Consider the following 26740-nt stretch of genomic DNA (forward strand, 5'->3'; position numbering starts at 1 on the left):
TGCAGTGTTTTCTTCTGACTGTGAAACAGAAGGGAAGGGACTCCAGATTCTAGCACAGTGCTTATGCTGGCATCACTCTTGTCTTACTGCCTCCTCTGGATCACAGTATATCTTAGAGACAGAAATTTCTACTCTCTTCCCCATCTGCATGGTCATTGAAACCTACCACTGGTCGCCTCGCTTGGGGCGAAGTTCCAGCAAGCTTGCATTTTGTTCTGCCAAGTGGAAGGGAAGGAACCTGTATAAGACTCACTTTTCTAAGAAAGAGTTTTCTGAACCTGGGAGAATAACAGTGCGTCTCTTCTTTTTCTTTTTCTTTTTTTTAATGTTTATTTACTTATTTTGAGAGAGACCTGGAGAGAGTGAGCAGGGGAGGGGCAGAGAGCGAGAGAATCGCAAGCAGACTCGGCACATCAGCATGGAGCCTGACGCGGGGCTCGGACTCGCGAACCATGAGATCACGAATAGTGCACCTTTTCATCTGGGCCTCCTACCTTGTTACCTGGCACTGGCACACGGCCCCGGGCTGGGTGTGCAGGAGAGGCTCGCAGGCCTGCAGCTCCTATAACAAGCGTATCACACAGCCTTCCAGCAGGGCAAGGAATCTGCTGTTCGGGGCTGGGGTGGGGGTGGGGGTGTCCGTGGCTATGGGGCTCTGCGGTGGTAATTCAAGACGCATTAGGTATGCAGCGTTTCATAAATCCAGTCTCGTAAATTCACGGTAGTAGGGAGTCACCCTGGGAAAAATGTGACCTAAGTCCGTATGAGACCCAAATTCCAGCCGTGCCGGCGATGACCACGGCCGGCACCAGGTAGCTGGGATCCAAGTCAGTCACACTGACTTCACACTTACAGAGAGCTGCCCATTTATAAACTATTGTGCAAAACAAGTAGAAAGACGGAAAAGTGAAGTTTCTAAAAATATTTTTTCCCTCCACACCGAAAGACACATTAAGTAGTAGAAAGGGCTAAAGGCAAAGGGCTGGAGGAAAACCATGAGGTGCGCCTTCCTCACAACCGCCTCCCATAGGGAAGTGTTTACTCCGGAAGTAAATGTTCTAGATGTTGTCAAGGCTGGCTGGGTTCCACGAAACAATTAAAAATAAAGACAGCTTCAACGTTTACTTTGGCGTGCAATAAACACAGTGGTCCTCGCTCTGTGTGGGTGTCATTTTATTTTTTTTTTATTTTTATTTAAAAAAATTTTTTTTTTTTAACGTTTATTTATTTTTGAGACAGAGAGAGACAGAGCATGAACGGGGGAGGGTCAGAGAGAGAGGGAGACACAGAATCTGAAACAGGCTCCAGGCTCTGAGCAGTCAGCACAGAGCCTGACATGGGGCTCGAACTCACAGACAGTGAGATCGTGACCTGAGCCGAAGTCAGATGCTTAACCGACTGAGGCACCCAGGTGCCCCGTCATTTTATTTTAAAAGGAAAAATAAGTGGCTTGCTACCAGAATCTTTCATCTCTGGCTTTTAGGATTAATTCTAACGGGTGTTTGAATAGGACTTTGGAATGCTTGCTGGGCAACCGCTGGTCAGGGAATGACCTCATTTCGGCAAAACCGGGAAGAGGGTTTTGAAATGTGGACTTCCCCTGGGGTGTGATGATTGTGTTAAAAGTTGCTGATCGGAGCCAGAGGTACTGGAATGGTCCCTGTTACTCCAGCATTTGCACACGTGGAACACACAGCACAGGCACACGCCTCATCCGAGGTCAGCCCACGCCTCCGGCATCTGTCTCGTTCTCCCCAAGGTGTGCAAAACCTCTAACATAAGTTTGCAACTTTTAGTTATTGTTGACTACTATTTCCTCACCAAATTATGAACGAATTTAAAGGAGGCTGTCTTTCATTCATATAGCATATAAATGGGCTTTCAGTAAATGTCTAATGAATATATGCATCTTTATTCTAAAGAGGAGGCAGCGGAGGCTTGAGGAGGTGAACAGATGAACTCAAGGCCACTGGCGAGGACAGGGCCAGACTGCACGTGGCATTCATAGATCCCAGATTGGGTCTCCAGCCCCTATCAGGATGCCTCATAAAGGGTCACGGGAGCAATTATAACCACCATTCATTATTTTCATTATCCTCTAAAGCAGTGTCTCACCTGGAGACAACCCCCACTCAGGGGACATGTGGCAACATTTAGAGACATTTTTGGTTGTCACACCTGGGCAAGGGGGTGCTACAGACATCCAGTGGATGGAAGCCAGGGCACAGGACAGCCCCTCGGGACAAAGAATTATCTGGTCCAGATATCGATAATGGCAGGGTCGAGAAACTCCCATCGAAGGTCAGCATTGATATGTTATAATGAAAAGGGGATATTTCAGGGACAGCAAGAATGGGGCTGTTGGATGTGGGAAGCTATGCCCTCTTTCAAAGCAAATCTTGATGAGAGAGAGAGGAGCTCTGAGAGAAAGCTGACTGTGGCCGTGACTGAGAAGAGGGGTCTCCACTGCAGTGCGTATGTGTGGTTTTCTTTGTCCCAGACAGGGGATTGTAGGTCATCAATGCTGCTAAGTTGTGACTTGCACTTGGGTCTCTGCAGACTAAGTTCTGGATTCTTCCTAAGATTTTGTCTAGTAATTCCCCATTTCCATTAGCCTTCAAAAGCATTTTATTTGACTGGGTTATGGGGGGGGGGGAACCTTTGCCTTTAAGACAAAAGTAGTTGACATTAAAATTCTAGACTGCAACGGCATTAGTTGAAAGAAGTCTTTAGAATACTTCCTGTTAGTTTGAAAGGAAGGTCTATTTAATCTCAAAGAATTTCTATGCAAGTAAGACCCTTATTCCACTTTTACCTGGATGGACAAAGATAGTTTGGAATTTTTATATCATTTCAAAAGCTTTAGAGATTTCACTAACTAGCTAAACCCAACTTGGGATGCTGTTATTTGGTTTCCCAATGAAGTATTGCTCTCATTAGAGTCTTTCTGTTTCTCTGAATAGGGTTGGAAGGTTATCATTATGGTCTTTTCATTGAAGCTTTAGGATAGAGATGGGGTTTCATGGAGTAAACAATACAGGGATGTAAGGACCTTATATAACTCCACATATCGGTTTTCCATGAAAACCTGCCTTGGCATAAAATTTCCCTTCTGTGTTGGAGCTTCCTAGAAAGCAGTGTGTCATAAATATGCACTTTTTGTGTAACTGGAATGTAATTCATTTTAAGTGGGAAACTCAAGAAAGCAGCTAAGGACTCGTTCTGCCAAGACAGGTCACCCAATCTTGGCAACAGATGAAATAAAAATGGCTGAAGAACCACCTTCCTGATAGAATGCCACAGTAGTCCTTAGCACTCTGCGTAAACACCTCTTCTGAGTCCAGATCCCCCTTAATTTTCTGCCCCATGGGACACAACGCTGTCTTCTCTCTTCTTTTCAAAAAGTGTCCAATTAGTTTATACGGAGCTAAACTTCAAAGCTACATTACTTCACTAATTATTCTCTCACTGTCTCCTTCAGTAAGTTCTCTTTTTCCATAGTTCCATTTCCGTAAGAATTTGGAAAACGGTGTCCAGCGTTCCTAATCCTGGGTCACCTCTCCTCACAGGCACTTGGCCACTGGGGATTAGGTCTTCCACACTTTCAGAAACGGCTCAGATAATGGCAACCTACGTGTAACAGACATGAAATGAGAGGGTCTCTGTCTCCAAATATTAAAAGGCTCAAAGGAAGCTGGTGGCGTTTTCTAAGCTCAGAAGGTCCCACTCCTATCACCGCATTGTCACTGAACGAAGTCTAGTATCCCCTCTGATACCAATAACTTCAGAAGGATCTCGAATGGAGGCAAACCTGTCTCCAGGTTTATTTCTCCTTTCATCTTCACAATGTTCCTTTTTCATTTCTTGTTAATGTTTATTTAGTTTTGAAGGAGAAAGAGAGCACAAGGGATGGAGAGGCAGAGAGAGGGAGACACAGAATCCAAAGCAGGCTCAGGCTCTGAGCTGTCAGCACAGAGACTGACATGGGGCTCACACTCACTAGCTGTGAAATCACGACCTGAGGGGCGCCTGGGTGGCTCAGTCGGTTGAGCGTCCGACTTCGGCTCAGGTCATGATCTCGCGGTCCGTGAGTTCGAGCCCCGCGTCGGGCTCTGTGCTGACAGCTCAGAGCCTGGAGCCTGTTTCGGATTCTGTGTCTCCCTCTCTCTCTGACCCTCCCCCCGTTCATGCTGTCTCTCCCTGTCTCAAAAATAAATAAACGTTAAAAAAAAAAAAATTAAAAAAAAAAATCACGACCTGAGCCAAAGTTGGACACCCAACCGACTGAGCCACCCAGGTACCCCAAGAATGTTTTTTTTTAAATTTATGACTGCATTTGTAAACCTAAAATCGTACTTTGCTTTCCTATGAAGAATTAGAAGTCTTCTCTGAACCATAAAATTATCTCTCTAAAATTGATGTACTTTTTTTGGTTTTAGTTTTGCAAGGGAACTAAAATTTATGTAAATCGGACTTTTAAAACAGATGATTTGGGGGGGGGGGTGGGCTGGGTGGCTCGGTAGCTTAAGCATCCCCCTTCACCTCAGGTCATGAGCTCACGGATTGTGAGTTCGAGCCCCGCGTCAGGCTCTGGGCTGACAGCTCAGAGCCTGGAGCCTGCGTCAGATTCCGTGTCTCCCTCTCTCTCTCTGTTCCTCCACTGCTCATGCTCTGTCTCTCTCTCTCTCTCTCTCTCTCAAAAATAAATAAAGATTAAGACATTAAAAAAAAAAAGGCAAAGAGAATTGACGGGTTAATTTTTGATTGCTTGCAAAAGCTAGACACGTGACTTCCTAGCTCCCCTTTTGTCTCCGATTGCGGACTCTAAGGAAAGACAGGAAAGCCCCATGTTTCTCCGTTTTTTTAAAAAAAAATTAAGTTAGAATTTCAGTGTTTGCAAGATGAATAAAAAAGGGGTTGGCGTCTTGGAACTGACCATATCAACATAACCCCGGAGGAGGCGACTTGATACAAAGGGAAACTGAGTCTAGGAGCGCTGGGCACCTACAGTCCGCGCCTTCCTTTGTCCCCACCCCCAACAGGTGACGTTCCCCGGGGCCACAGCGCGCATCAAGAAGCCACCAGACCTTCCCCGTTTTCTTTGTAGACTGTGAGCCTCGAGTTAGGTGAAAATTAATGATTAACAGCCGATGTTTGTCAGTGTGGTTAAGAGCCGCTGTGGCTACCAGGCATCCCAGTGTGAGGGGCCAGTTGCTAAGCCACACAAATTCACGTTCTCTCTTAGTCTCTCTGGGGGGAAGTTTTGAAAAATACACGGTGAAATAAGACAAAAAGATGCATTGTCTTGAAAGAGCAAGCAACTGGACCACTTTAGATACACCGAGCTTTTGAGAGCTCTCGCAGACACTGCTGTAAGAAAAGACACCGTTACACAACATGGGGAATCGGGAAAAGTAAACATTAAAGTTGAGTGAACGTGTCCTGCCCAAGCTCATTTAGAGGAGGATGAAGACCATTTTGGAAGAAGAGAAACCGTCTTGTTGAGAAGGTGGCAAACAGGCCAACAAAATATTTTCAGGTACGATTTCAAAAATTCTTTGATTTCTCTCCAGCAAATTTTCCTTGAAGTGCCTTTCCCTACTATGGGGGGGGGGGGTCTTACAAATTTTTTTACAACAGAGAATGATTGATTTATTACAATTCATCTGACTCGACATTTTAGAAGCTTTTATCCCCAACCAATTTGAGAGGAGATACAGAATGAAAGAATAATTTGTCATCACTAACAAGTATTTTACAAATTAGAAAGATTTTCAAGATCGAGGTTAAAACAATAGCAAGTCTTGATGTGTCTCACTGATAGTGAGTTTTTCACAGAGCAGTTAGTTCGATGCTTTGTGAGGATAAGTACATTTATAGGTAATGAAGACGGTCTATGAATATACTTGCAGCAGACTTTTCTAAATGGTAACGTCGTAAGTAGAAAGTCATTTAGAGCTTTCAAGAGGTACACAGAGAGACTTCAAAGATGGAAGGAAAGGAAACAAATTGGAAAAGAACACAAAAATGGAAAAACGAGTTGGGGAGGGCTCGGATGACAGCAATGAAAAATATCTGGTTAACGGTGAGCTGGAGGCACTGGGGAAGCAGAGATGGGGGGACTCCCCCCGTCCGCTCTGGGTTCTTCAGAACTAGGAAAGTCTTGAACTCTACGTGCTATCATCCTGGGGAGTGTCCTAGGATTTGGGGAAGGTAAAATTCAGCATTAACGTAACAACCTGCAAATACCGTAGAATTCACCACTCCTCTCCCTCCCTGTTTCTTGTGAACCCTGATGTCAGTGAACTGCTTATAAATTCACTTTGCATGCTCTAAATACATACACATTTTTCTTTTCGTAGGATGATTTTATTATATCGAGTGGTACATTTCATTTTATTTGCCTCAGTTTCCAGTGGTAAGTAGAGCTTAAGCTCAGATAAGAATTGGAAACAGCTTAATTTCCTGCTTTGAAGACTGGAAAACAGAAGGGCTTATCTACAGGCCCACACCATCTACTCCACGGAAGGACATTAAATCATTTTATTTTTCACTTAAGGGCTCCAGGGGTTTTCAAAACAGGGAGGGCAATTAAAGAACAGGAATTGGTCATAATAGTAGTAATCTGGGTCCATATGTATAAGTCATATTCAAATCTGTACCTCTGTTTATATCCAAATCTGCATCAGTCATGACAAGTTTGGTGGTAATTATTACTTTCTTTGCATCGCATGGTGGGATTTCCGTGGACCATGAGAACACTTCTGGGTGCAAACAGACTCTTAACTAATGAGGGGCCGCCTTGCAACTCCAAGGAAGCCGCCCGGAGCTTGGGGAGAGGGGGCAGGTTTCTGTTCACCTCCGGGTCACTCTTGGGTGGCTGCAAATCTTGGAGAAAATTATCCTACATGCAGAGGTTATAGTTGGGTAAGTTAGAAGGCGTATGTGGTGGGTTTTGAGCACAGGCTGTGGCAGGGATCCTTGACTCTCTTTTTCCCCAGAGATCTCTTTGGACTGCGTTCTCAGAGTCATGTTTTCGAAGGCGTAAAGTAAAGATACAAAGGATTGCCGAGAAAATCAATTGTATTGCAATATCGTTAGTGAAAATGTGAAAACAAAACGAAACAAAACAAAACCTGATACAAAAATAGATGTGCTTCTTATTGACACATGATGTAACAAGATTTAGCGGTGGGTCTAAAACTGCAAAGTAATTATCACCACCGAGCTGGTGATATTATTTGAGGATATAGGCAGCTGTCATGTTTTCTTTTTAAATCTGTAACCTTAGTATGACAAAGCAGATACTGTGAACATTGTGGTTTGTTGCATTAATGATGGAAGGCTGTATCACGTTTTGGGTAGAGGTTAGTGAAAATAAAGTTGGAATTTTCCCCATCCAAGACCCTGGCTAAATCTAGTGATAGTTTTAGTGATAGTTTTCACTGCTCTGTACCTACGTACTTTCCCACATACTCATTGGTATGTTTGTTACTACGATAAATATTTGAGTTCTATTTTATCCTTCCCAAAGTATTTCATTTTTACTATAAGTGTATGTATACATTTATATATATATAGCATGCATATGCTACGTATATGAAAGATATTAAGAAGCCTTCTTAATGGCAGTGTACTAAGATTAAAAACTACAACCTTTTATTCAGTGACTGAGTAATAATGACCCAAAGAGCCATAAGCTGGAATATTAAATATCTCTTTCTAGAAACGGAAAAAAAAATCGTTTCTTGGCCTTTTGGCTAAGATCAAGTGTAGAAACAGAAAAATAAAAAAGGGTTTTATCCAACTTAGCTTTCAAAAAAATACCTGTGTGTGGTTTCAGCTGGAATGGGAATTCAGATATTTTTCTGAGAATCTACAGTTCCTGTTCCTAAACTGGCCCATTTTAAATAGTGAGGTGATACAGTGTATCACAGCCAGGGCCATCAAACACTATTGAAAAACCATCACTCTGGATCTTTTGTTTCATATAAACAAGGAGTTTTGACAAACAAGCAACAGGGAAAGGGAAAAGCAGGCGGCCCCTTCCAGACTTGGATGTGACCCTAAGGAACATCTTTGGCCAGGAAAGCGCTGAGAAACTATTCAGTTACCCGCAAAGCACCCTCATCTCCAAGATAATCCCTCAGAAGCACAGTTCCATCGAGGCAAATGTGCCATTTTGCGATTTCTTTTTCTGTCTGAGGCTGCTCATCCAATCAACCAACATCAAAGTGTTGATTGCTCTGATTTCCAAGTTCAGGCGCATTTCCTGGGAAGTAGACCTACTTCGCTTGCCTTTGTGAGATTATTATCTAATTCGATACGTGCAACTAAAGCCCCCAATAATTCATGCCACGTATTACATCACAGAATGTGTGACTAAGCTGTTCACAGATACCGGCTTTCAAGGAGGAGACATGACTACCATTTTCACACCAAGCGCCAAGCACTGTCAGCTTATTTGCACCCACCATCCGAGATGTCTGCTTTTCACCTTCATGGCTGAATCGTCGTCGGAAGATCCTACCAAATGGTAAATGTTTGCGTTTCTGCACAGAGGAAGTAGCTTTCCGGGATGATTACTTACCAATAAGTATTCATCTACCATTTTAGAAAATGGAAGGTTAATGATGGGAAAACACGTGGTCCTTCAATTGAAATATTAAGTATTGCAGGAAAAAAAAATCGTGCCCAGGCAGATCAGGGAGGAGCAGACATGCCTCTCAGTGTGGACTTTCTAGCTCCTCTGTGGTCTAGATTTTAGCGGTACTCTTATTTCTCTCCGCTGTTATTACGCCTCTTAATCGTTTTGTTCCTTGCTTTTTGATTCATTATTGATATTTGATATTATTCAAACCGGTGCTTTTCCTTCAATTATTTTATTAGGAAATAAATATTTATGGGGCGCCTGGGTGGCTCAGTCGGTTAAGCGGCCGACTTCGGCTCAGGTCAGGATCTCGCGGTGCGTGAGTTCGAGCCCCGCGTCGGGCTCTGTGCCGACAGCTCAGAGCCTGGAGCCTGTTTCGGATTCTGTGTCTCCCTCTCTCTGACCCTCCCCTGTTCATGCTCTGTCTCTCTCTGTCTCAAAAATAAATAAATGTTAAAAAAAACCTTTTTTAAAAAATATTTATAAATGTAGTTTGAAAGAACAGCACAGTGATCCCCTGTCACCACCAAGTTTTTTGTTCGCCATTTGTGCCTTATCTATATCTATCTATCATCTGTCTGTCTTTCTATTTAACCATTTGAAATAATTTGAAAACATTATAACATTTCACTCCTAAATCTTTCAACATACCTTTTCCTACATAAAGGAAACGATTGTAACAAGAACCCCTTTATAACATCTCAGGTGTCCCCCAAATATAATTTATAGCTATTAATCAGTGTCTGCTCCAGATTCACAACTGCACTTAGTGGTTTTGTGTCTATAGTCATATTTATAAAAATTTTAGGACACTTGGGGACACCTGGCTGGCTCGTCCGGTTAAGCGTCCGACTCTTGATTTTGGCTCACGTCATGATCTCATGCTTTCATGAGACTGAGCCCCACATTGAGCTCTATGCTGACAGTATGGAGCCTGCTTGGGTTTCTCTCCCTCTCCCTCTCCCTCTCTCTCTCTCTCTCTCTCTCTGTCCCTCCTCTGCTGCTGCTTTCTCTCTCTGTCTCTCAAAACAAATAGATAAAAACATTAAAAAAACTTTTAGGACATTCCATCCACCACTTTTGTTTCCATGTTGAACTTGAACATTCAATGATGAAGCTTTACTACAGAGGTAAGTAATCGACATGTTTGTGTATTATTGCCGCATTCATAGATATTTACATAGTATCCTGAACTTAAAAAATTACTACCCTGGAGTCTACAACAAGGGTTGGCAAACTTTTTCTTGACAAAGCCGGGGTTGAATATTTTAGCAATGATGGATCCAGAAAGTCAAAGATATTATAGAAGTGCTTCTATAACTATTTAAAATGTAACCATTTGGCAATAAGACTCCATTCTCAGCTGATGGGCTGCAAAAAACAGGCAGAGGGCTGCTTGACCAACGGGCCATAGTTCACTCCTGTTTCCAGTTAGTAGGGAAAACTGTAGGTGAGCTCTTAAGTGAAGGGATGTTAGAATGGAAAAAAACAAACAAACAGCTTTGCTAGGAAAATATTTGTTTTGGCATCAGATAGAGCAGTTTGTTTCTTTGTCTCTGATTTTCTGTGTGCTGACTTTTAAGATCCACTATTTTAAAACGTAAGTTCTCACGCAGGTTTACTTGTATCCTGAAAGACAGTGTAACAGAAACACTGCCAAGGGTGAATATGACAGGAGCAATTTCTGGATATTCTTTCAAGCAATGCCCACATCAAATAAGTGGTAAGATGTCCTATCAGAATTCATAAACACTTAGTTATTATGATATATATATATAGTTATATCACATATGCTTTTATGGCTATAAAACAAAACCCTGCGGTGTGGACTTAGAGTCTCCTAATGAAGTTCTTTCAGGGAAGAGTCAAAACTAGCACGCGCACTCTGTCCCCCCTTCATTAAAATTTACCCAACTAGAAGGACACGTCTTACTGTATCAGTTCTCATCATTCATCTTTCTCTTCCCAGCTTAAAGTTTTATATAGAAGTCCATATTCTTGTAATGTTTATTTATTTGTGAGACAGAGAGAGAGACAGAGCCTGGAGCCTGAGCAGGGGAAGGGCAGGGAGAGAGGGAGACACAGACTCCGAAGCTGGCTGCAGGCTCCGAGCCGTCAGCACAGAGCCCGACGCGGGGCTCGAACTCACGTGCTGTGAGATCATGACCTGAGCCAAAGTCAGACGCTTAACCAGCTGGGCCACCCAGGCGCCCCTGTAAGTCCATACTAAACGTATTACTTCGAATCAAAGGAGCAACTAGGAAGGTTGAGACGACACTTAACCGTCAAAAGATCCTCCAATAGGTTAGCGGACCAGTCAGTGGAGTTAAGGAGACAAGGGAGGCCAGGGCAGAAAGTTAACACAGCAATTTACAAGTCTAATACTATTGTGCCATAAGAAGGGCATTTTCATTCTTTTTCTGCTTCCATGTGAGCGTAGAAGTTAAGCAGATGAAGATGAAAACAAAGGACTTCTGAGAAAGAGTGACTGGAAGAGTTGAAAGAGTAAGTCAGGAAGGGCAGTTGCTAACGTAGCACCGTTCAGGTTAGCTCTGGAGTCTGGAAGACCGCCACGATGTCTGCTTTTGTCTCCAGCTTGCCACAGGAATTTGTACGTGGACCTGGACATGAAGGGCATGAACTATAATAGCTTGATGACCAGGGATGCCCAGGAATGCCAAGAGAGATGCACGAATGATGTGCACTGTCACTTTTTCACATATGCGACGAGGCAGTTTCCAAGCACGGAGCATCGGTGAGTGAGCCCCGTAGGCTGAGCCCGCGGACAGTGAGTAGATCGTCGCATTGTCTGATGGAAAACAAAATTTCTCCTCGACTTGATGCCAGAATTTTTGTTTTCAGCCCCCAAACGACATTTCTAGAACAAGTACACTGCTAATAGTTTTCTTCACAGAAAGTAGCAGAAATGCATTTCCTTTATGTTAAGGACTCTGTCTTTTTACTGACATTGTTGTATCTGATTCACTCATCGCCTGGCTAATTTAAAAAGTGGTACGTTTCTTAACTGGAAGTTTTGAGACAGTTACAGTTGATCTGACTGCGTCATTCCCAGCCTAAGGATTATAGAACCGAAGGGAAAACCTACTCAGACCTCTCTAAGTAAGAGTTCCTTATCTAAGACAGAATAACTGAAGCCCATGTGAAGTGTTTTAAAATCCACCCCAAACTGGATTTTGAAATATGCTGGAGATAAATGTGTGAGAAGGTAGAAATGACCTGATCTCTAATGATGAATCGGTGTTCTCGTTAAAAAAAAAATTTTTTTAGGGAAAAAAAATATCACTAACTTTTATATTTAGAAATTTCTGAGATGTTCTAGGGTTGTATAGGAAACCACACTGATCTAGAACCCAACAAAAAAAGGAGAACTAAGTTTAAATGACCATTATTTGGATTCCCTTTTGGGTTTTTCCATTCCACTCTCCACATTCACAAGGAGGTGAATAATATAAATAATAATAAAGCATCCGTCACTCCTTCCAAAAACGACGACGATAAAACCGAATGCTCAGATTTAGAAGTAAGTTTTCACGTTTTGTGTTTGGCTCAGCTCAAGCTACATCTTCTTAACATATTTCATGTCTGAGACTTGACACGACAGGGACAGCAAGCCAGGAAATGGGGAGTAGAGAAGGGCTTGAGAATTCATTACTTCCTACCTCCGATTCTTCAGGCCGTCGTCTCTCCAAAGCTGTCATTTAAGTGATGAAAACTAGAATTGACAAAATTCAGGGGCCCTCCAGGTCCTGGCAGAGGAAGGACTCAAGTCCTGCTGTCCAGCATCAGCTTGATGCTTTTCAGAGCAGATCCTCAGCTGTCAGCCCAGGAACTCTCTAGACTGGAATTTCGTATCGTCTCATGTTGTTTCCTACATGTATTTCGACGAGTAAAACATTTTCCCATTTTTGTTTTCATTCAGAAACATTTGTCTGCTGAAGTACACCCACATGGGGACACCAACCAGAATAATGAAGCTCACTAAAGTGGTGTCTGGATTTTCACTAAAATCCTGTGCGCTTTCTAAGCTGGGTAACTGTTACTTTCTCGGCGAGGTGGTTTAACCATTAAATAGTGGTGCAGGTGGTAGGAATGAGGGGCCTGACTTAGGACACCCATGTGCGCTCCCTGGTGAAATGGACCAAATGATCTTTTACCTTCTTCGTGTGAAAAATGTCATTATGTCCCATGTAATTAGAGCGATATTTGAATTTAAAGTTTAAACTAATCACTCCAGTTTTCCGAATGAAAAAAATTTAAAGAGCTTGGGATAAACAAACTGTGAAAAGAATTGTTGTTAAGATTTTAGGTTCAACTTTAGGTTCCCTGCAAAATGGAGGGGAAAGTATGGGTGTCCCATAGACCCCTGCCCCGGGGCACATGCACAGGTTCCCTTATTATCAACACGCCCCGCCCCCACCAGAGTGGTACATTTGTTACAATCGATTAACATACATTGACACATCATAATCGCCCCAGAGCCTGCAGCTTACATTCCAGTTCATTCTTGGTGTTGTATATTCCATGGGTTTGGATAAGTGTATAATGATATCTATCTATCATCACGGTATCGTACAGAGAATTTCTACTGCCCTAAAAACCTCCTCCGTGCTTGGCCTACTCATCCCTCTTCACCCCGCAACAAACTTTTTATATGGAATTTACAAATACTCTAGCTGGGATTTTACTGATTGTATTGGGGAGTTGATTTCTTAAACATGGTTTCTTCTGTCGTACAGCTTGTATCAGGGACATTTTCCCTAGTACGGCATTTGCAGACAGTAACATCGACAGTGTCATGGCTCCGGATGTCTTTGTCTGTCGCCGCATTTGTACTCACCACCCCAGTTGTTTGTTTTTTACCTTCCTTTCTCAAGAATGGCCAAAAGAATCTGAAAGGTAAGGAATTAAGATGAAGATTCATGCCTTAAGATGGCCGATTAAGGTCCATCCTTTAAAAACTTCTGAGCAGCTACACATTTAATCTAAATGTCTGCAGAGGACAGGCCAAAGTTGCCGCGAAGAATGCCTAGCCCCTCTCTCTTTGCATTCGCCACCTGATGACCGCAAACCTGAGGTTACCGAGGACTCTTGTTTTCTTGAGCTGAGGGAGGTCTCTGCCTGCAGCAAAGGGAGGGTTGCCTCGTTCTGAGCGGAGTAAAGAACATAAGGATGACCCTCAAGGGGCAACTTAGTCCAGTGCCCACTTGGAGATCAGTGAACCTAGAGTAGAAAGGGCTGGGAGTATCAGGGAAATGTCAAATCCGAAGTGAAGAGAGGTGGAAAGGAAGGCCTATATTAATGGAATTGGGGGTAATTGTGGAGGGGTACTTGAGAATTGAGATGCCCTTTTCCTACCGATGGGTATCAATCCAGGAAACCATGCTGAAACGTGGGAAAGGTCTTTGATCATTAAAGGGATATCTGCTGGGGTTGTTGTTCCTCATTAATAAGATTCACTAAAACAAACAAACAAACAAAAACAAGAAACCAAAAACCCCACTTAAGAGTGCTTCAGAATCTCGATACTCTATATTATCTGAATGGGAATTCTCAGAGACCCCGGTATTTGCCTGACTTGGCTGTTTGCGTGAGGAATGGGTCCCCCAGAATCCAGCTGGGTTAGGCCCTTGAGGTCCTTGTCCGTCAAGCAAGCCTGGTTTTCCATTGAGTGACTTTTGGAAGCACTAGTTTGGCCCCATGGAAATATATCTGTTACTTTCATTTACTCAACGATATAATTTATTTGGTGCCTACTGCATACGAGCCACTGTTCTAAACACCAGGGATACCACTAGTGAACGAAAGAGACGAAAACCCTGCCCTACTTGGACAAGAGTGGAAGTGATAGAGAAGTCATCAGGTTGGGATATATTGTCCAATGGGGAGGCAATAAAATCTGTTGACTGGTTGTCTGCTCTGAAGGAAAGAGTCAGTGAGAGCTCCTAGACTTTTGGCCCAAGGAATCGAAAGGATAAAAATACCCATGACTGGGATGCAGATTTCATGAGGCGCAGATTTCAAGAGGGAAGAGATGCCCAGTGGACATCCAGAGAGAAATGTTGATCTGGAAGTTGGAAAGGGAAATCTTGAACTAAGAGGAGAGGTTTGTGTTCTGGATCTGTGTCTGCGTGTCACTAGCATACCGCTGGTAATTGAAGGGACTGAATGCAGTCAGAGAAGAAAGGAGGTTCAAAGACTGCATTATAAATGGCACAAATTAGAGAGATGCCTAATCACTGCTCATTTTCTTTTTTTACTCCTTTTATAACATTCCCGGTCAATACCTGTAAGAGGGGTAAAACACTGGATCCTCAATACAGGGTGAGAGAGGAACATGAGTGCTAGAAGCCAAGACTTGGCTTTTTAAATTGAAATTAATTAAAATTAAATAGAACTAAATGTTCATCTCCTCAGCTGTATCAGCCACATTTCAAGTGCTCAGTAGCCACATGTGATTAGGGGCTATTGAATTGGGTGGCACGGGCATGGACCGTGTCCATCATTGCAGAAAACTCTATTGGACAGCACTGCTCTAGACTGTGATTTGGGGCTAATCAGGAAAAGTTGTTTTGTTCCAAGAAGAGGCTGCTTGTATGGAGCCTGTGATGAGTGTCATTTATCCGTGTCTGAGCCTGAAGCAACTCTGGATAGCAGATTTCTCCAGAGCATGAAAGTTACGGAATCTTTGAAATGGGCGAGGAGTGTTGAAAGAAAGGAGAGAAAGAAGGAAAATGGTAGGAACACTGGCGATAGAAACAGCTCAGAAAACTTTTGTGGAGGCAAGTGGTATCCTGTTGAAGACCTGTCTACAACCTATGGATCATGGGGTCTGACTCAGTGATGTATGAAGAGTACTTACAAAATGAGAAATTGTTCACTCTTAAACACACCAACATGAGTTGACTTTTGTACGTGTTATAAAAATGGTTCTTTTCTTTGATATGTGTTACATGATCCATTTACATTCCCTCCTCCCCCCCCTCCCTTTTTTTCTGTTAGAAATCTTTGTCTCCTAAAAACATCTGAAAGTGGATTGCCAAGTACACGCATTAAGAAGGACAAAGCTCTTTCTGGTTTCAGTCTGCAAACCTGCAGGCACAGTGTCCCAGGTAAACAATGGAGCCACTCTCTCCTGATCAAGACCAACAAAACCTAGGTCGACTCGTGGTAAGTTTGGTGTCTTGTACCTGATGTGTGATTTCCTGCCTAGTGTTCTGTCATTCCTCATTTTACCACGACACTGATTTCTTGGGAGAAGAACTGGACATTGTTGACGTGAAAGGGCACGAAGCCTGCCAGAAAATGTGTACCGACTCCATCCGCTGCCAGTTTTTTACCTATTCGCCATCTCCAGAATCTTGCAACGGAGGGAAGTAAGACGTACAAAGAATTGCACAGATACTCCCGTCCCATCTCCTCGAGGGGGGTGTTATGTTTATACTCTTCTGTTTCCCACCTGCAGGGGTAAATGTTACTTAAAACTCTCTTCAAATGGATCTCCAACAAAAATACTTCATGGGAGAGGAGGCATCTCTGGATATACGTTAAGGTTATGTAAAATGGATAATGGTGAGTTTAATGGCACGCGAGAAAATACATCTGAAGAAGTTATTTTATAACAAATGTATCATGACTGTCAGCGTCAATAGTAACCGCAAAGGGGAGAAAATTAGTACAGTAACCAACTTAGATACAATTTTCTGTTAGTTTTACTCCTGTCATCCAGGCTGACCATGTTTTAGTGGTAAATATTGGGCCTCAACTAAACTCTGCATTACCTAATATTAAGTGAGTATGGGTTTTAATTGGACACATGTATACAGTTTATGGTGAGACTCAGGCTCAGTCAACACTTTTATGTTCAATTCCTACTATGAAGGCTAACTATCTTTCTTATTATCCTTGAAGATTGAGTATCAGTCAGGAATTTGGTTAATCAGATTATTTATTTTCTGTCCATTGGCCATTACTTGGTATTTAGTTGAAACATAAATAACTACCATATGTTTGAAAAAATTTGTATGTATTCTAGAAATAAAGTAGCTCCCCTTCAGGGGTCTTCATTGTTTCAGATCCCCTGCAAGTATTCTGCATACTTATGAATATTGGCAAAAATTTACAGTAAAACTCTATTTATTTAGAACAATGAGTGTCACAGGGTGGAAAGAAAATAAAAAGATTCTCTAGATTAAACAAGACCTACAATATGTGTAAAATGTGATACAAATTACACTGAAAATAAGATCAGCTGTGGCCAATTCTAGGGGCTAATTTCTGAGCATAGTACTGAGGGATGGTTTGTGGGCAAACAGAATGATCTCCAGACAGAATCTCCAACAGGAAACAACATTATCGCACTTTTCTCTAAATTACCATAATAACCTATGATGGCTTTAGTGCTTACTAATTCACATAAAACTACATATTTTAGGGGCGCCTGGGTGGCGCAGTCGGTTAAGCGTCCGACTTCAGCCAGGTCACGATCTCGCGGTCCGTGAGTTCGAGCCCCGCGTCAGGCTCTGGGCTGATGGCTCGGAGCCTGGAGCCTGTTTCCGATTCTGTGTCTCCCTCTCTCTCTGCCCCTCCCCCGTTCATGCTCTGTCTCTCTCTGTCCCAAAAATAAAAATTAAAAAAAAAAAAAAAAAAAAAAAAACGTTGAGAAAAAAAAAAAAAATTAAAAAAAAAAAACTACATATTTTAGACTTTTTTCTTGCTTAATGTCCGATATTATAATGTACTATCAATTTAAGATTCAACTGAGATTTAATGAGTAAAATAGAAGTGATGATTATAATTTGTAACAGTTTTCAGAGTATAAAAATCTTCTCTGTCAGAATTATTTCTCTACTGAGAGGAGAGTAAATCCTTAACTTCTGAGAACTTGTTTTGTAACATGTACAATATTGTGTTCAATCTAACATCCTAACAAGGAAACCATGCCTTCCTGGAGTACAGAGGGATCTGATGGCCCAAACTCCTTTAAAATGCCAGAATTATTTCTCTACTGAGAGGAGAGTAAATCCTTAACTTCTGAGAACTTGTTTTGTAACATGTACAATATTGTGTCCAATCTAACGTCCTAACGAGGAAACCATGCCTTCCTGGAGTACAGAGGTATCTGATGGCCCAAACTCCTTTAAAATGCCAGAATTATTTCTCTACTGAGAGGAGAGTAAATCCTTAACTTCTGAGAACTTGTTTTGTAACATGTACAATATTGTGTCCAATCTAACGTCCTAACGAGGAAACCATGCCTTCCTGGAGTACAGAGGGATCTGATGGCCCAAACTCCTTTAAAAAGCCAGCCAATTAAGGTGTATCTCCTATATTCTGTTTTCCTTACAATATATTTATCTAAGAAGGTGCATTTATGATAATTCTGTTGTCTTCGTTCTCCTAAGCACGAGAAGGGACGCTTGGCAGATGTTGTTGTCAGTGATGTTGACGTAGTTTCTAAAATGGGAACCAACACTCAACACTTGAACCCATCCCCCACTTTCCTTTCATTATGTTCTTCTTTGATGAATGTATGGATTCTGGCGTATGAAGGCTACAGAATCTATCAGGTGGAGCTTGATAGCTGAGGCAGAGAATACAAGATAAAGGAAAAGAAAATCTTAAGACTTTTTAATGCACCTTCTGAAACTAGATAATTAGGTTTTCCTGCACTACATCCGATGAAATAATACCCTAATGGGAGGGGATATATAACTGAGGTGACTCTCATATCTTACACCATCAATGGTCTTCAACATAACTTTCTGAAGATACAGAGGAATTGCTATCAAAAGAAATGTTTCCTAACACAAAATCTAATGCTAAACACAGATATTTGCAGCATTTTGTTTGAACTGAGAGACAAAATAGAATGAACATCAAGACCTATCATTTGTCCCTAAGAAAGGCACTATTGAATTGTTTATAACATATTTTAGTTACTGTATACCCATTCATTTTCCTAAACTTTGCCTTTCCTCGTAAATCACAAGGGCTTCCCTGTAATTCCAGAATCTAGTCAAAATCTTCAAAATGTTTCTCTGAAACGAATCTCACCCTATCCACCCTCAGGTGAGAACACTTTTCTCAGTGTGCCAGCCTGTTTAAGCTTTCACAAACACACCCAGCTTGTTTCTGCCTCTGCTTGCTACCAACTAGAGTTTTCTTCAAGACTCCTCTCTTCCTATCTGAAGTTTGCCCCAGGATTATATGTCTATTTTCCTGTTCAGAAAAGAAAGTCCTAAAGAGATTGTTCTATACCCACACAAAACCAGGGAACAGACCATCAAGGACTTGGCTTTTTTTTTTTAATTTTTTTTTAAGTTTATTTATTTTTGAGACAGAGAGAGACAGAGCATGAGCAGGGGAGAGGCAGAGAGAGAGGGAGGCACAGAAGCTGAAGCAGGCTCCAGGCTCTGAGCTGTCAGCACAGAGCCCGACACGGGGCTCAAACTCACGAACTGTGAGATCATGACCTGAGCCGAAGTCGGACGCTTAACCGACTGAGCCACCCAGGCGCCCCAAAGACTTGGCTTTTGACTGCTGACCCTTTTGCTAACTTCACACTCCTCCTCCTCTAGCTAAGGACATGAAGCCTCCCTGGTCCTCTGAGCCATGCTAGTCTAAGTGTGGTCTGGGTGTAGCATGTTGACATCAGCAGTGAGCCTGCTAGAAAGAATTTCAGCAACCTCCTACCCCCACACTGGATCAGAATCAGCATTTTAAAAGATAACCAGGTGATCCATATGCACATTAAAGTATGAGAAGCATTGCTCTAGAATACTATTGTCCCGGAACACCTCATTCCAATTCCATCTAGGTTACTGGGGCAGATCTGGCCAGGGCTCCCATTGGAAGGGTGGGTTCTCATTTGGCGTGCCAGGAAGTAGGAGCAAAAAGGACCATCCTGCCCAGGGCAGCTAAGACAGGAGGAAACAGAGGGGGTAAATGTGAATCAAAGTGCTTGGAAAGTATCAAGGGTTGAACCGGGAGAACCCCAAACTGTCAACAAAGCCAAAAGGAGAAGCAGTTCACAGACAGAAGAGCAGCCCATGCTTGGATGGTGCCCAGCTGGAGCAGGAGACTCTGGGACCAAAGGTCAGCCTGAGCAGAAGAAGATAAGAATTGGACAAAAGCTGTAAACTGAGAGGAGGGTGCTCACTTTTCTTTATGACAGTATTTCTCCAACTTCAGCAAGGCGGGTTGACGTTCAGATTTCTAGGCTCCATTGTCCAAGTTTCTGATCTACTGGGTCTGAGGGGAGCTCAAGAAGTTGCATTTCTAAGAAATTCCCGAGTGATGCGATGGGTCCAAGGGCCACACTTGACAACTGCTTTAAGAGAACCATCAGGGTTAGCAGATGAGGGAGGAGAAGACTGCCACGCAGGACCGGATGAGACATTCTTTGGGAGCATGTAATTAGAAGGTGACTTAGTCATGCAATTTTCCTGTGCAAGCTTTGCTTGCTGAGTTGATTATAAAATTTCTTCAAGTCAAGGTCGTGATAAGATACTGAATCGAGGGCAGGTTTTCTTCTCTTTCTGCCTGAAGGGACATAACTGCTGATGGAAAAGGAAGACTTAGGAAGCCACTCATTGCAACCCTTCTGTTGTAGTGTGTACGACCAAAATCAAGCCCAGAATTGTTGGAGGAGAGGCATCTGTTCATGGTGAGTGGCCATGGCAGATAACTCTGCATATCACATCACCTGCCCAGAGACACCTGTGTGGAGGCTCCATCATTGGAAACCAGTGGATACTAACAGCTGCCCACTGTTTGATTGGGTCAGTACCATTACCGATTTTGTTAGTTCCCCGGGGGTCGCCCGTATACTGAATCTGTCATTAGCATTTTAGTAAATATTTTAAAAATGTAAATTACCCTATTTGCTACATTAAATCTCTGTAGTTAAAAAAAAAAGGCAAAAAGAAAGAACAGTTATGGTCTACCAGCATCAGATTAGGTGTAGGAATATGATGGCATATTATTCTGCTTTCCCATTTAAATGCATCCACATGCCCAGGGGTGTTCTTATTTCCCATCAGAACATATCATCTGTGCTTGTCTTGGCATCAGGTCCAGAGCCAAACACAAGGAAAATTTCCCCTTCTCTAAATTTGTCGTTCGCTCTCTCCTTCATCTTTCCACTCCTCTCCTCTCCCCTCTCCCTCTGCTCCCTTCCCCTCCCCTCCTTCTCCTTCTTGCCCTCCCCCTCCTCCTCTCTCCTCTCTCCTCTCTCCTCTCTCCTCTCTCTCTCTCCACCCCCCAACCCCACTGCCACGTTTCCAAATACAGAAGGAAGAGTTCATTACGTATCCTCAGATTGGATTCCCTACTTAGGTCAATTTTAATATTGGCCAAACCTAAAAGCTCCATCAGGAGAGTATATGTATTCCAGGGAATCTTAGTTGGCCAAACTTCCTCTTTGCACTTTGGTATTCTCTGAGTTTCCAGACATGGTTTTGTGTGTTTGTTTTTGTTTATACTTATGTTATAACTCAAAGATATGTTTGAAGTCAATAGCCTCCTTTACCTTTTACCTTTTCCATGTGGGAAAATGGAGTACAATAAAATCCAAGTGAATTTCTCAGGTTGATAGGTAATCAATGGTAGGGTTGAAACTAACACCCGGAACTCTTCATGGTGGGGGGCGGGGAAAGTCAGGGGACGGAAGGGAGGAGGAGAGAGAAAGAGAGCGTGAGTGTGTGTGTGTGTGTGTGTGTGTGTGTTGGAGGGTGAAAAGAGCATTCATTCATTTTTATGTGTTTAATATAGTAAATGCTCACCCAGGACCTTCTACAGGAGGAATATGTGAGTGAAAAATTTTAGCATGAAATCACTTCTTTCCGACAAAAAGTCTGCCGCCGGCAGAAAATCTTAGTAATAGCTAAGTAAATAACAGTATAGCTCAAATGTTTGGGAATCATTTGGTAATGAAAATTTCTTTTCCTCTATTGTTTATTCCTTAGGTTAGAGTCACCTAAAATCTTGCGTGTCTATAGTGGCATTTTAAATCAATCAGAAGTTAAAAAGGACACAGCTTTCTTTGGGGTTCAAGAAATAATAATTCATGATCAATATGAAATGGCAGAAAGTGGGTATGACATTGCCTTGTTGAAACTGGAAACGGCAATGAATTACACAGGTGTGTCGAATTTTAAATGGAAAGTTCTCTACAATGATGGCCTAGATGTATAGTTTAACACTGCCAGGTTCATGGCTGGAGCCCCACAATCTCCAGGTGGTATGATCATGAGAGAGGGGCTACTAAGCTACTCTTTTAGTCTGCTAAGACCGGTGCTGTTCCCCGATCGTTAAATCTTACTATGGGGTGTGGGTGAAGCGCTGAGTTTTCTCCAGGTTTCTTCAGGTTCACAGAATGACCCAACTCTATAATATATTGGAATATTAAAATGACCTATATCTCCCTTTTAGGGGCAAGGGTCAGAATGAGTAGGCAATTTCTACAGGGTCAACAGACCTGGTTAAAGAGACGAAGTTAGGAGGGAGGGCTGTGCCTTTTCTCTTCCTTGTTCCCTCCTCCCAGGATACGTGATGTAGAACGCTGAACACAAGGAGAGAAAGTGAATGACAATGAGGCACAGCCCGAATATAATAGAGAACACACTGAATAGTAGAAAGTGAAAGAAGGGAGTCTCTCCTGGGAGAGAAGATGTATTTTGTTTCTGATGACTAAACTATGACTTTTAAAATTTAGATGCTCAGAGACCCATATGTCTACCTTCCAAAGGAGATCGAAGTATAATATACGCTGAGTGCTGGGTGACTGGATGGGGGTACAGAAAATTAGGAGGTAAGAAACCATGTTTCTGTGTGTGTTCCACCCTAAAGATAAAGAACATGGTCTCGTCTTAACCTTTTCTGCTCTGTCAAGTCCCACAGCTAAAATGTGAGTAAAATAATCACATTCTTCAGCTACAGAAAGCATGCTAATGAAGAATGAAGAGACAAAATTACCCAAGTGAGGAGGATCCCCTGTCTGTTTGATTGGAAATTTTAAATATGACAATCTCTTTAATGACTAATTTTTTTGGTAATGAAGTTTAGTGTGAAACCTAGCACTTTTTATTAAATGTCATAGCCTGTTATCCAATTATTTTCTCTGGGAGGTAATTCCAGTCACAGCCATGCTTAGTTTTAAACTGAATGTTAAGAAACAATATATTCTCTATAACTCTGTAGTTATAAAAGGTCTAGGAGGTAAACCTAGTATTTTTTTTTCTTTCTAGATTTTTGTATTGGTACGCTTTTGATTTTAAACATACGTGTTTATATTATATATGTGATTATTCCAGTCACAAACCAAAAATTTTTTTCAGACAAAATACAAAATACTCTCCAGAAAGCTAACGTACCCTTGGTGACAACCGAAGAGTGCCAGACAAGATACAGAGGGCACAAAATAACCAATAAGATGCTCTGTGCAGGCTACCGAGAAGGAGGGAAGGATGCTTGTAAGGTAAGAGTGTTTTCGGCCATTGAATATATTCACATGAGAATGTTTAATGCATTTAAGAAGGAGTCTTCTGCCCCGGAGCAGGGAACCACGGTCAATTTGTTTTGCTTACAGTGAAGTTTATCAAAGGGCCAAGAACAGAATTTTAAATGAAATCACTCTGAGACCCATGCATTTAAGACAAGAAGCATCTGAACCGATCCGTGCACCTTTTTTTTCTGCCCCCCCATCACAGGGAGACTCGGGGGGCCCCCTGTCCTGTAAACACAACGACGTCTGGCACTTGGTGGGCATCACCAGCTGGGGAGAAGGCTGCGGTCAGAGGGAACGGCCCGGGGTTTACACCAATGTGGTTGAGTACGTGGACTGGATTTTGGAGAAAACTCAAGCGGTGTGAAAGAGTCCCCAGATGTCATTTGACCCCTGAAAGGCAAACCAGAGTATTCCCGGGAGGAGGGTTTTGATTTGACTGAAGAAGACAGACACCGAGCCTCCATGTTCCTCCGCGGGATCCAGGGTCAAGACAGTAAGGCGTTGAGGGGCCTTGGTATTTGTGAGCCACTCGTCAAAAGACACAAGCTGTCATTTCCACAATTCCCATTGTATGCTAATCATAGTTTGTTTTCAGCATCCAGTCTCTTGCCTTTTGATCACACTTTACTGAGCCAAAGAAATCCGAGACAGTGGTATTTTTTAAGATTAAAGGATTGCCAGATATACCAGGAAAGAAGCGAGTTGTGTCACCGGAGGCTCGGGTAGAATGGCCAAAGCAACCACCATAAAGAGATTTGTTAGGTGAGAAATGGGGGCTGGAGAAAATGGGGACAAGGACCGTCACCATCAACTTGCAAGAATCCGTACTCTGCCTACGTGAGTATCCTCCTTCTGTAAAGGAGGAACTTGATGAGATTCAATGGCATGTTTTCAGAATGATCAGGAATCTTTGTCATTTCAACTTTTAATATGTTTCTGAATTAGTTTGGGTAGATATAAGCCATCAGCGAGCATGAATGTGGACTCCAGAATTTCTGTATGGGAAAGGATTAAGGGTAGCAGTTTACCTGGAAGTGGTAGCTTAGGGGAAGGATCTTTTTTTTTAATTTTTTAAAACATTTATTCATTTTCGAGAGACAGAGCATGAGTGGGGGAGGGGCAGAGAGAGAGGGAGACACAGAATCCGAAGCAGGCTCCAGGGTCTGAGCTGTCAGCACAGAGCCCGACGAGGGGCTCAGACTCACGAACCGTGAGGTCATGACCTGAGCCGAAGTTGGTCATTCAACCAACTGAGTAACCCAGCCACCCGTCTTAGGGGACGGATCTTAAAAGTTGTACTTGCCTAGAAAATTATAGGTGTGTAGATTGTATACTTAGTGTGATTCTGGGTCAGGGAGGCTGATAGAGATGAAGGGAGTAAGCTAGAACCTTCCTAAGAGAAGCTGCCACTGTGGGTGTAAGTTTACAAATTGACCTTTACAGATAACAAAGGGATTGGACAGAATTCAATACAAAATACATCCATACTACAGGGAAAAACCACTTTGGGAACAAGTGGATGGTTATCACGGAGCCCTCATTACCTTCAAAACAGCTCCCTGTATACTAAGTACTGGGGTTTTCCCTTTAGTGTGAGTATTTGCCCGGTTATGGTTTCTGATGAGGTGCATTGACTAGAATCTGCACTGTCTCCACTGCAATTTTCACCCTGTGTCAACAACTATACGTCTCGTCCAAGATGAAAAATATCTAGTGAGCACACTGAACGATGAGGACACCGTGGTTAGCATATGTAACTATGTCCCTACTTTCACGGAGCCCCAGGCTAGTTAGCATGAACAATGCGAATAAGCGAATTACACAAGTATAAAATGATTTTACACTTGAATGAGAGGGATGCACAGGGCTCTATGACGAGAGAGAAAGAGCATTTGGGGGCAGGTTCAAAGATTGGGACAAGAAGGAGTTTGTGCTGAGGAAGACAAAACACAACCAAGGGCAAACAAAACCCCACATCAAAAAGGCTGGGGTGCTATAAGGGGGCCAGATCTGAAACACTTGCAGATTCAAACAGGACTGGAACGGAAACTTGAATGCCATTGAGATTACCAAACAGTACTAATAATCGTCTCATTATCTGTTTATTTACCTTAGTAGTCTTGATGTAACACTTCACAGTAAAGAAAAAAAAAAAGTTAGGATATAATTCCTCGGAAGAAGACATCTTTCCTTTATATTCCCCATTTGTGTCTTTTTGTTGTTCCAAAGGAGAGGAAGAAGCCTTCAAGTTGGAGGGGAACACGTGTCACTGATCCATTTCTGAATAAACGTTTGGTGTTCTTTAAAAGAGAGACAGAGAGGAAAGAGCTTTCTGCAAAGTCTTTCCTGAAAAGTATTTGAGAAAAGCACACACGTTAGTTTTGTCAGACTTAACGTTGCAAAAGACCTCAGTTTTTGAACAGTGAGTATATGCCCACGGTTCACAAATGAAATCATGGAAAGAAGGTATAAAAAATACAGTGAGAAGGTCCCCTGGTCCGCACCAAAAGATGACACGCTCTGTATGCTGTTCAGCACTGCTCTCTTTTCCATGTAATGTTTTGCCTTGGAATAGTTCTGATCGGGATGGACAGGGCTTCCTCAGTCTGTGATTTTACAAAAATATGGTATCCCAGGGCGGGGATTCCACACACCAGCCCCTCCAGATGGATACTTGGGTGGTTTCCAGTTTTTTTTTCACTCATCCACATGCATGCAGGTAAATTTACAGCATGTATCCCAGAAGTAGAATTTCTGAAAACAAAACAAAAACCATGACTGCATTTGTAATTTTGATACCTATTATCCAATTTTTCTCCAAAAACTTGCGGCAATTGTCTCCGCCATTAGCAATGTAAGAGAGGGTCACGCTTTGGCTAACATTATGACATTACACTTGGGAATTTGCTTTTTAATTTTTTGATTTGTTATTCTTGAGAGAGAGAGAGAGAGAGAGAGAGAGAATTCCACAAGGAGCAGAGAAAGAGGGAGAGAGAGAAAATCCCGAGTGGGGCTTGAGCTCACCCAATGTGGGGCTCAAACTCACGAACTGTGAGGCCATTACCTGACTCAAAGTTGGATGCTCAAACTTGGGAGCCCAACAGGTGGAAAAAGATGTCTCATTGTAGTTTTATTTTTGCAATTTTCTTGATATGAAAGTCACTAAACATCACATGTATAAGGCTGTCAACTTACTAACAGCTTAATTTCTTATTTAACTGTTAAAATTAGTTGTTACCATGTTGACAAAAATAGAGCATGATCCTTGCGGTTTTATAAACATGTTAAGAATTCTTGCAAGAAAATAAAAGTTCCAGAGCTTCTCTGGTTCAAACCGGACAGTGACTTCGTGCTGTGAAAACATTGGTTGCCTATCCTCCCTGCATGTTACAGACATTAATTTGGGGGTAGAATTAACTCAGTTCCAGGTATGGATCCTGATTTGGGTGCCTCTGGTGAGGTATCCTTGCCTTGGGAATTAGTCTACTAGTGAGCAGGTTCCAGACAGCTGGCACGTGACGTCCCCCCCGCTACTGTGATTGGCTCAGAGATGTCACTCTGAG

General features: G+C 42.5%; 1 protein-coding gene and 1 pseudogene across 7 annotated transcripts; both read left to right on the forward strand.

Annotated features, from left to right (window-relative positions):
• Positions 1–5137: 5137 nt before the first annotated feature.
• On the forward strand, positions 5138–26516 carry F11 (coagulation factor XI). 7 transcript variants are annotated; one of them, XM_058720012.1, is made up of 15 exons: positions 5138–5539; positions 6363–6418; positions 8398–8536; positions 10267–10373; positions 11246–11405; positions 12591–12700; positions 13408–13567; positions 15671–15780; positions 15882–16044; positions 16134–16240; positions 20283–20451; positions 21637–21812; positions 22386–22481; positions 23008–23147; positions 23380–26516. In XM_058720012.1, the coding sequence occupies exons 2-15, from the start codon at positions 6364–6366 to the stop codon at positions 23539–23541; spliced, it is 1854 nt and encodes a 617-aa protein (XP_058575995.1). In that variant the 5' UTR covers positions 5138–5539; position 6363; the 3' UTR covers positions 23542–26516. The 7 variants fall into 7 exon arrangements, with proteins under 7 accessions (XP_058575995.1, XP_058575994.1, XP_058575996.1 ...); XM_058720011.1 differs by having other exon boundaries at positions 5139–5539; positions 8374–8536; XM_058720013.1 differs by having other exon boundaries at positions 5140–5539; positions 7844–8536.
• Positions 7741–7895, forward strand: LOC131508291 (U2 spliceosomal RNA; annotated as a pseudogene).
• Positions 26517–26740: the final 224 nt, after the last annotated feature.

Source organism: Neofelis nebulosa, chromosome 3, assembly GCF_028018385.1.
Source record: "Neofelis nebulosa isolate mNeoNeb1 chromosome 3, mNeoNeb1.pri, whole genome shotgun sequence".
Classification (NCBI taxonomy): Eukaryota; Metazoa; Chordata; class Mammalia; order Carnivora; family Felidae; genus Neofelis; species Neofelis nebulosa.

Coding starts and splice junctions, on each gene's coding strand:
- F11 (XM_058720011.1), top strand. CDS start 6,364: ATGATTTTATTATATCGAGTGGTACATTTCATTTTATTTGCCTCAGTT. Junction 6,419..8,373: donor ATTTGCCTCAGTTTCCAGTG/GTAAGTAGAGCT, acceptor ATTACATCACAG/AATGTGTGACTAAGCTGTTC. Junction 12,701..13,407: donor CTGTGCGCTTTCTAAGCTGG/GTAACTGTTACT, acceptor TCTGTCGTACAG/CTTGTATCAGGGACATTTTC.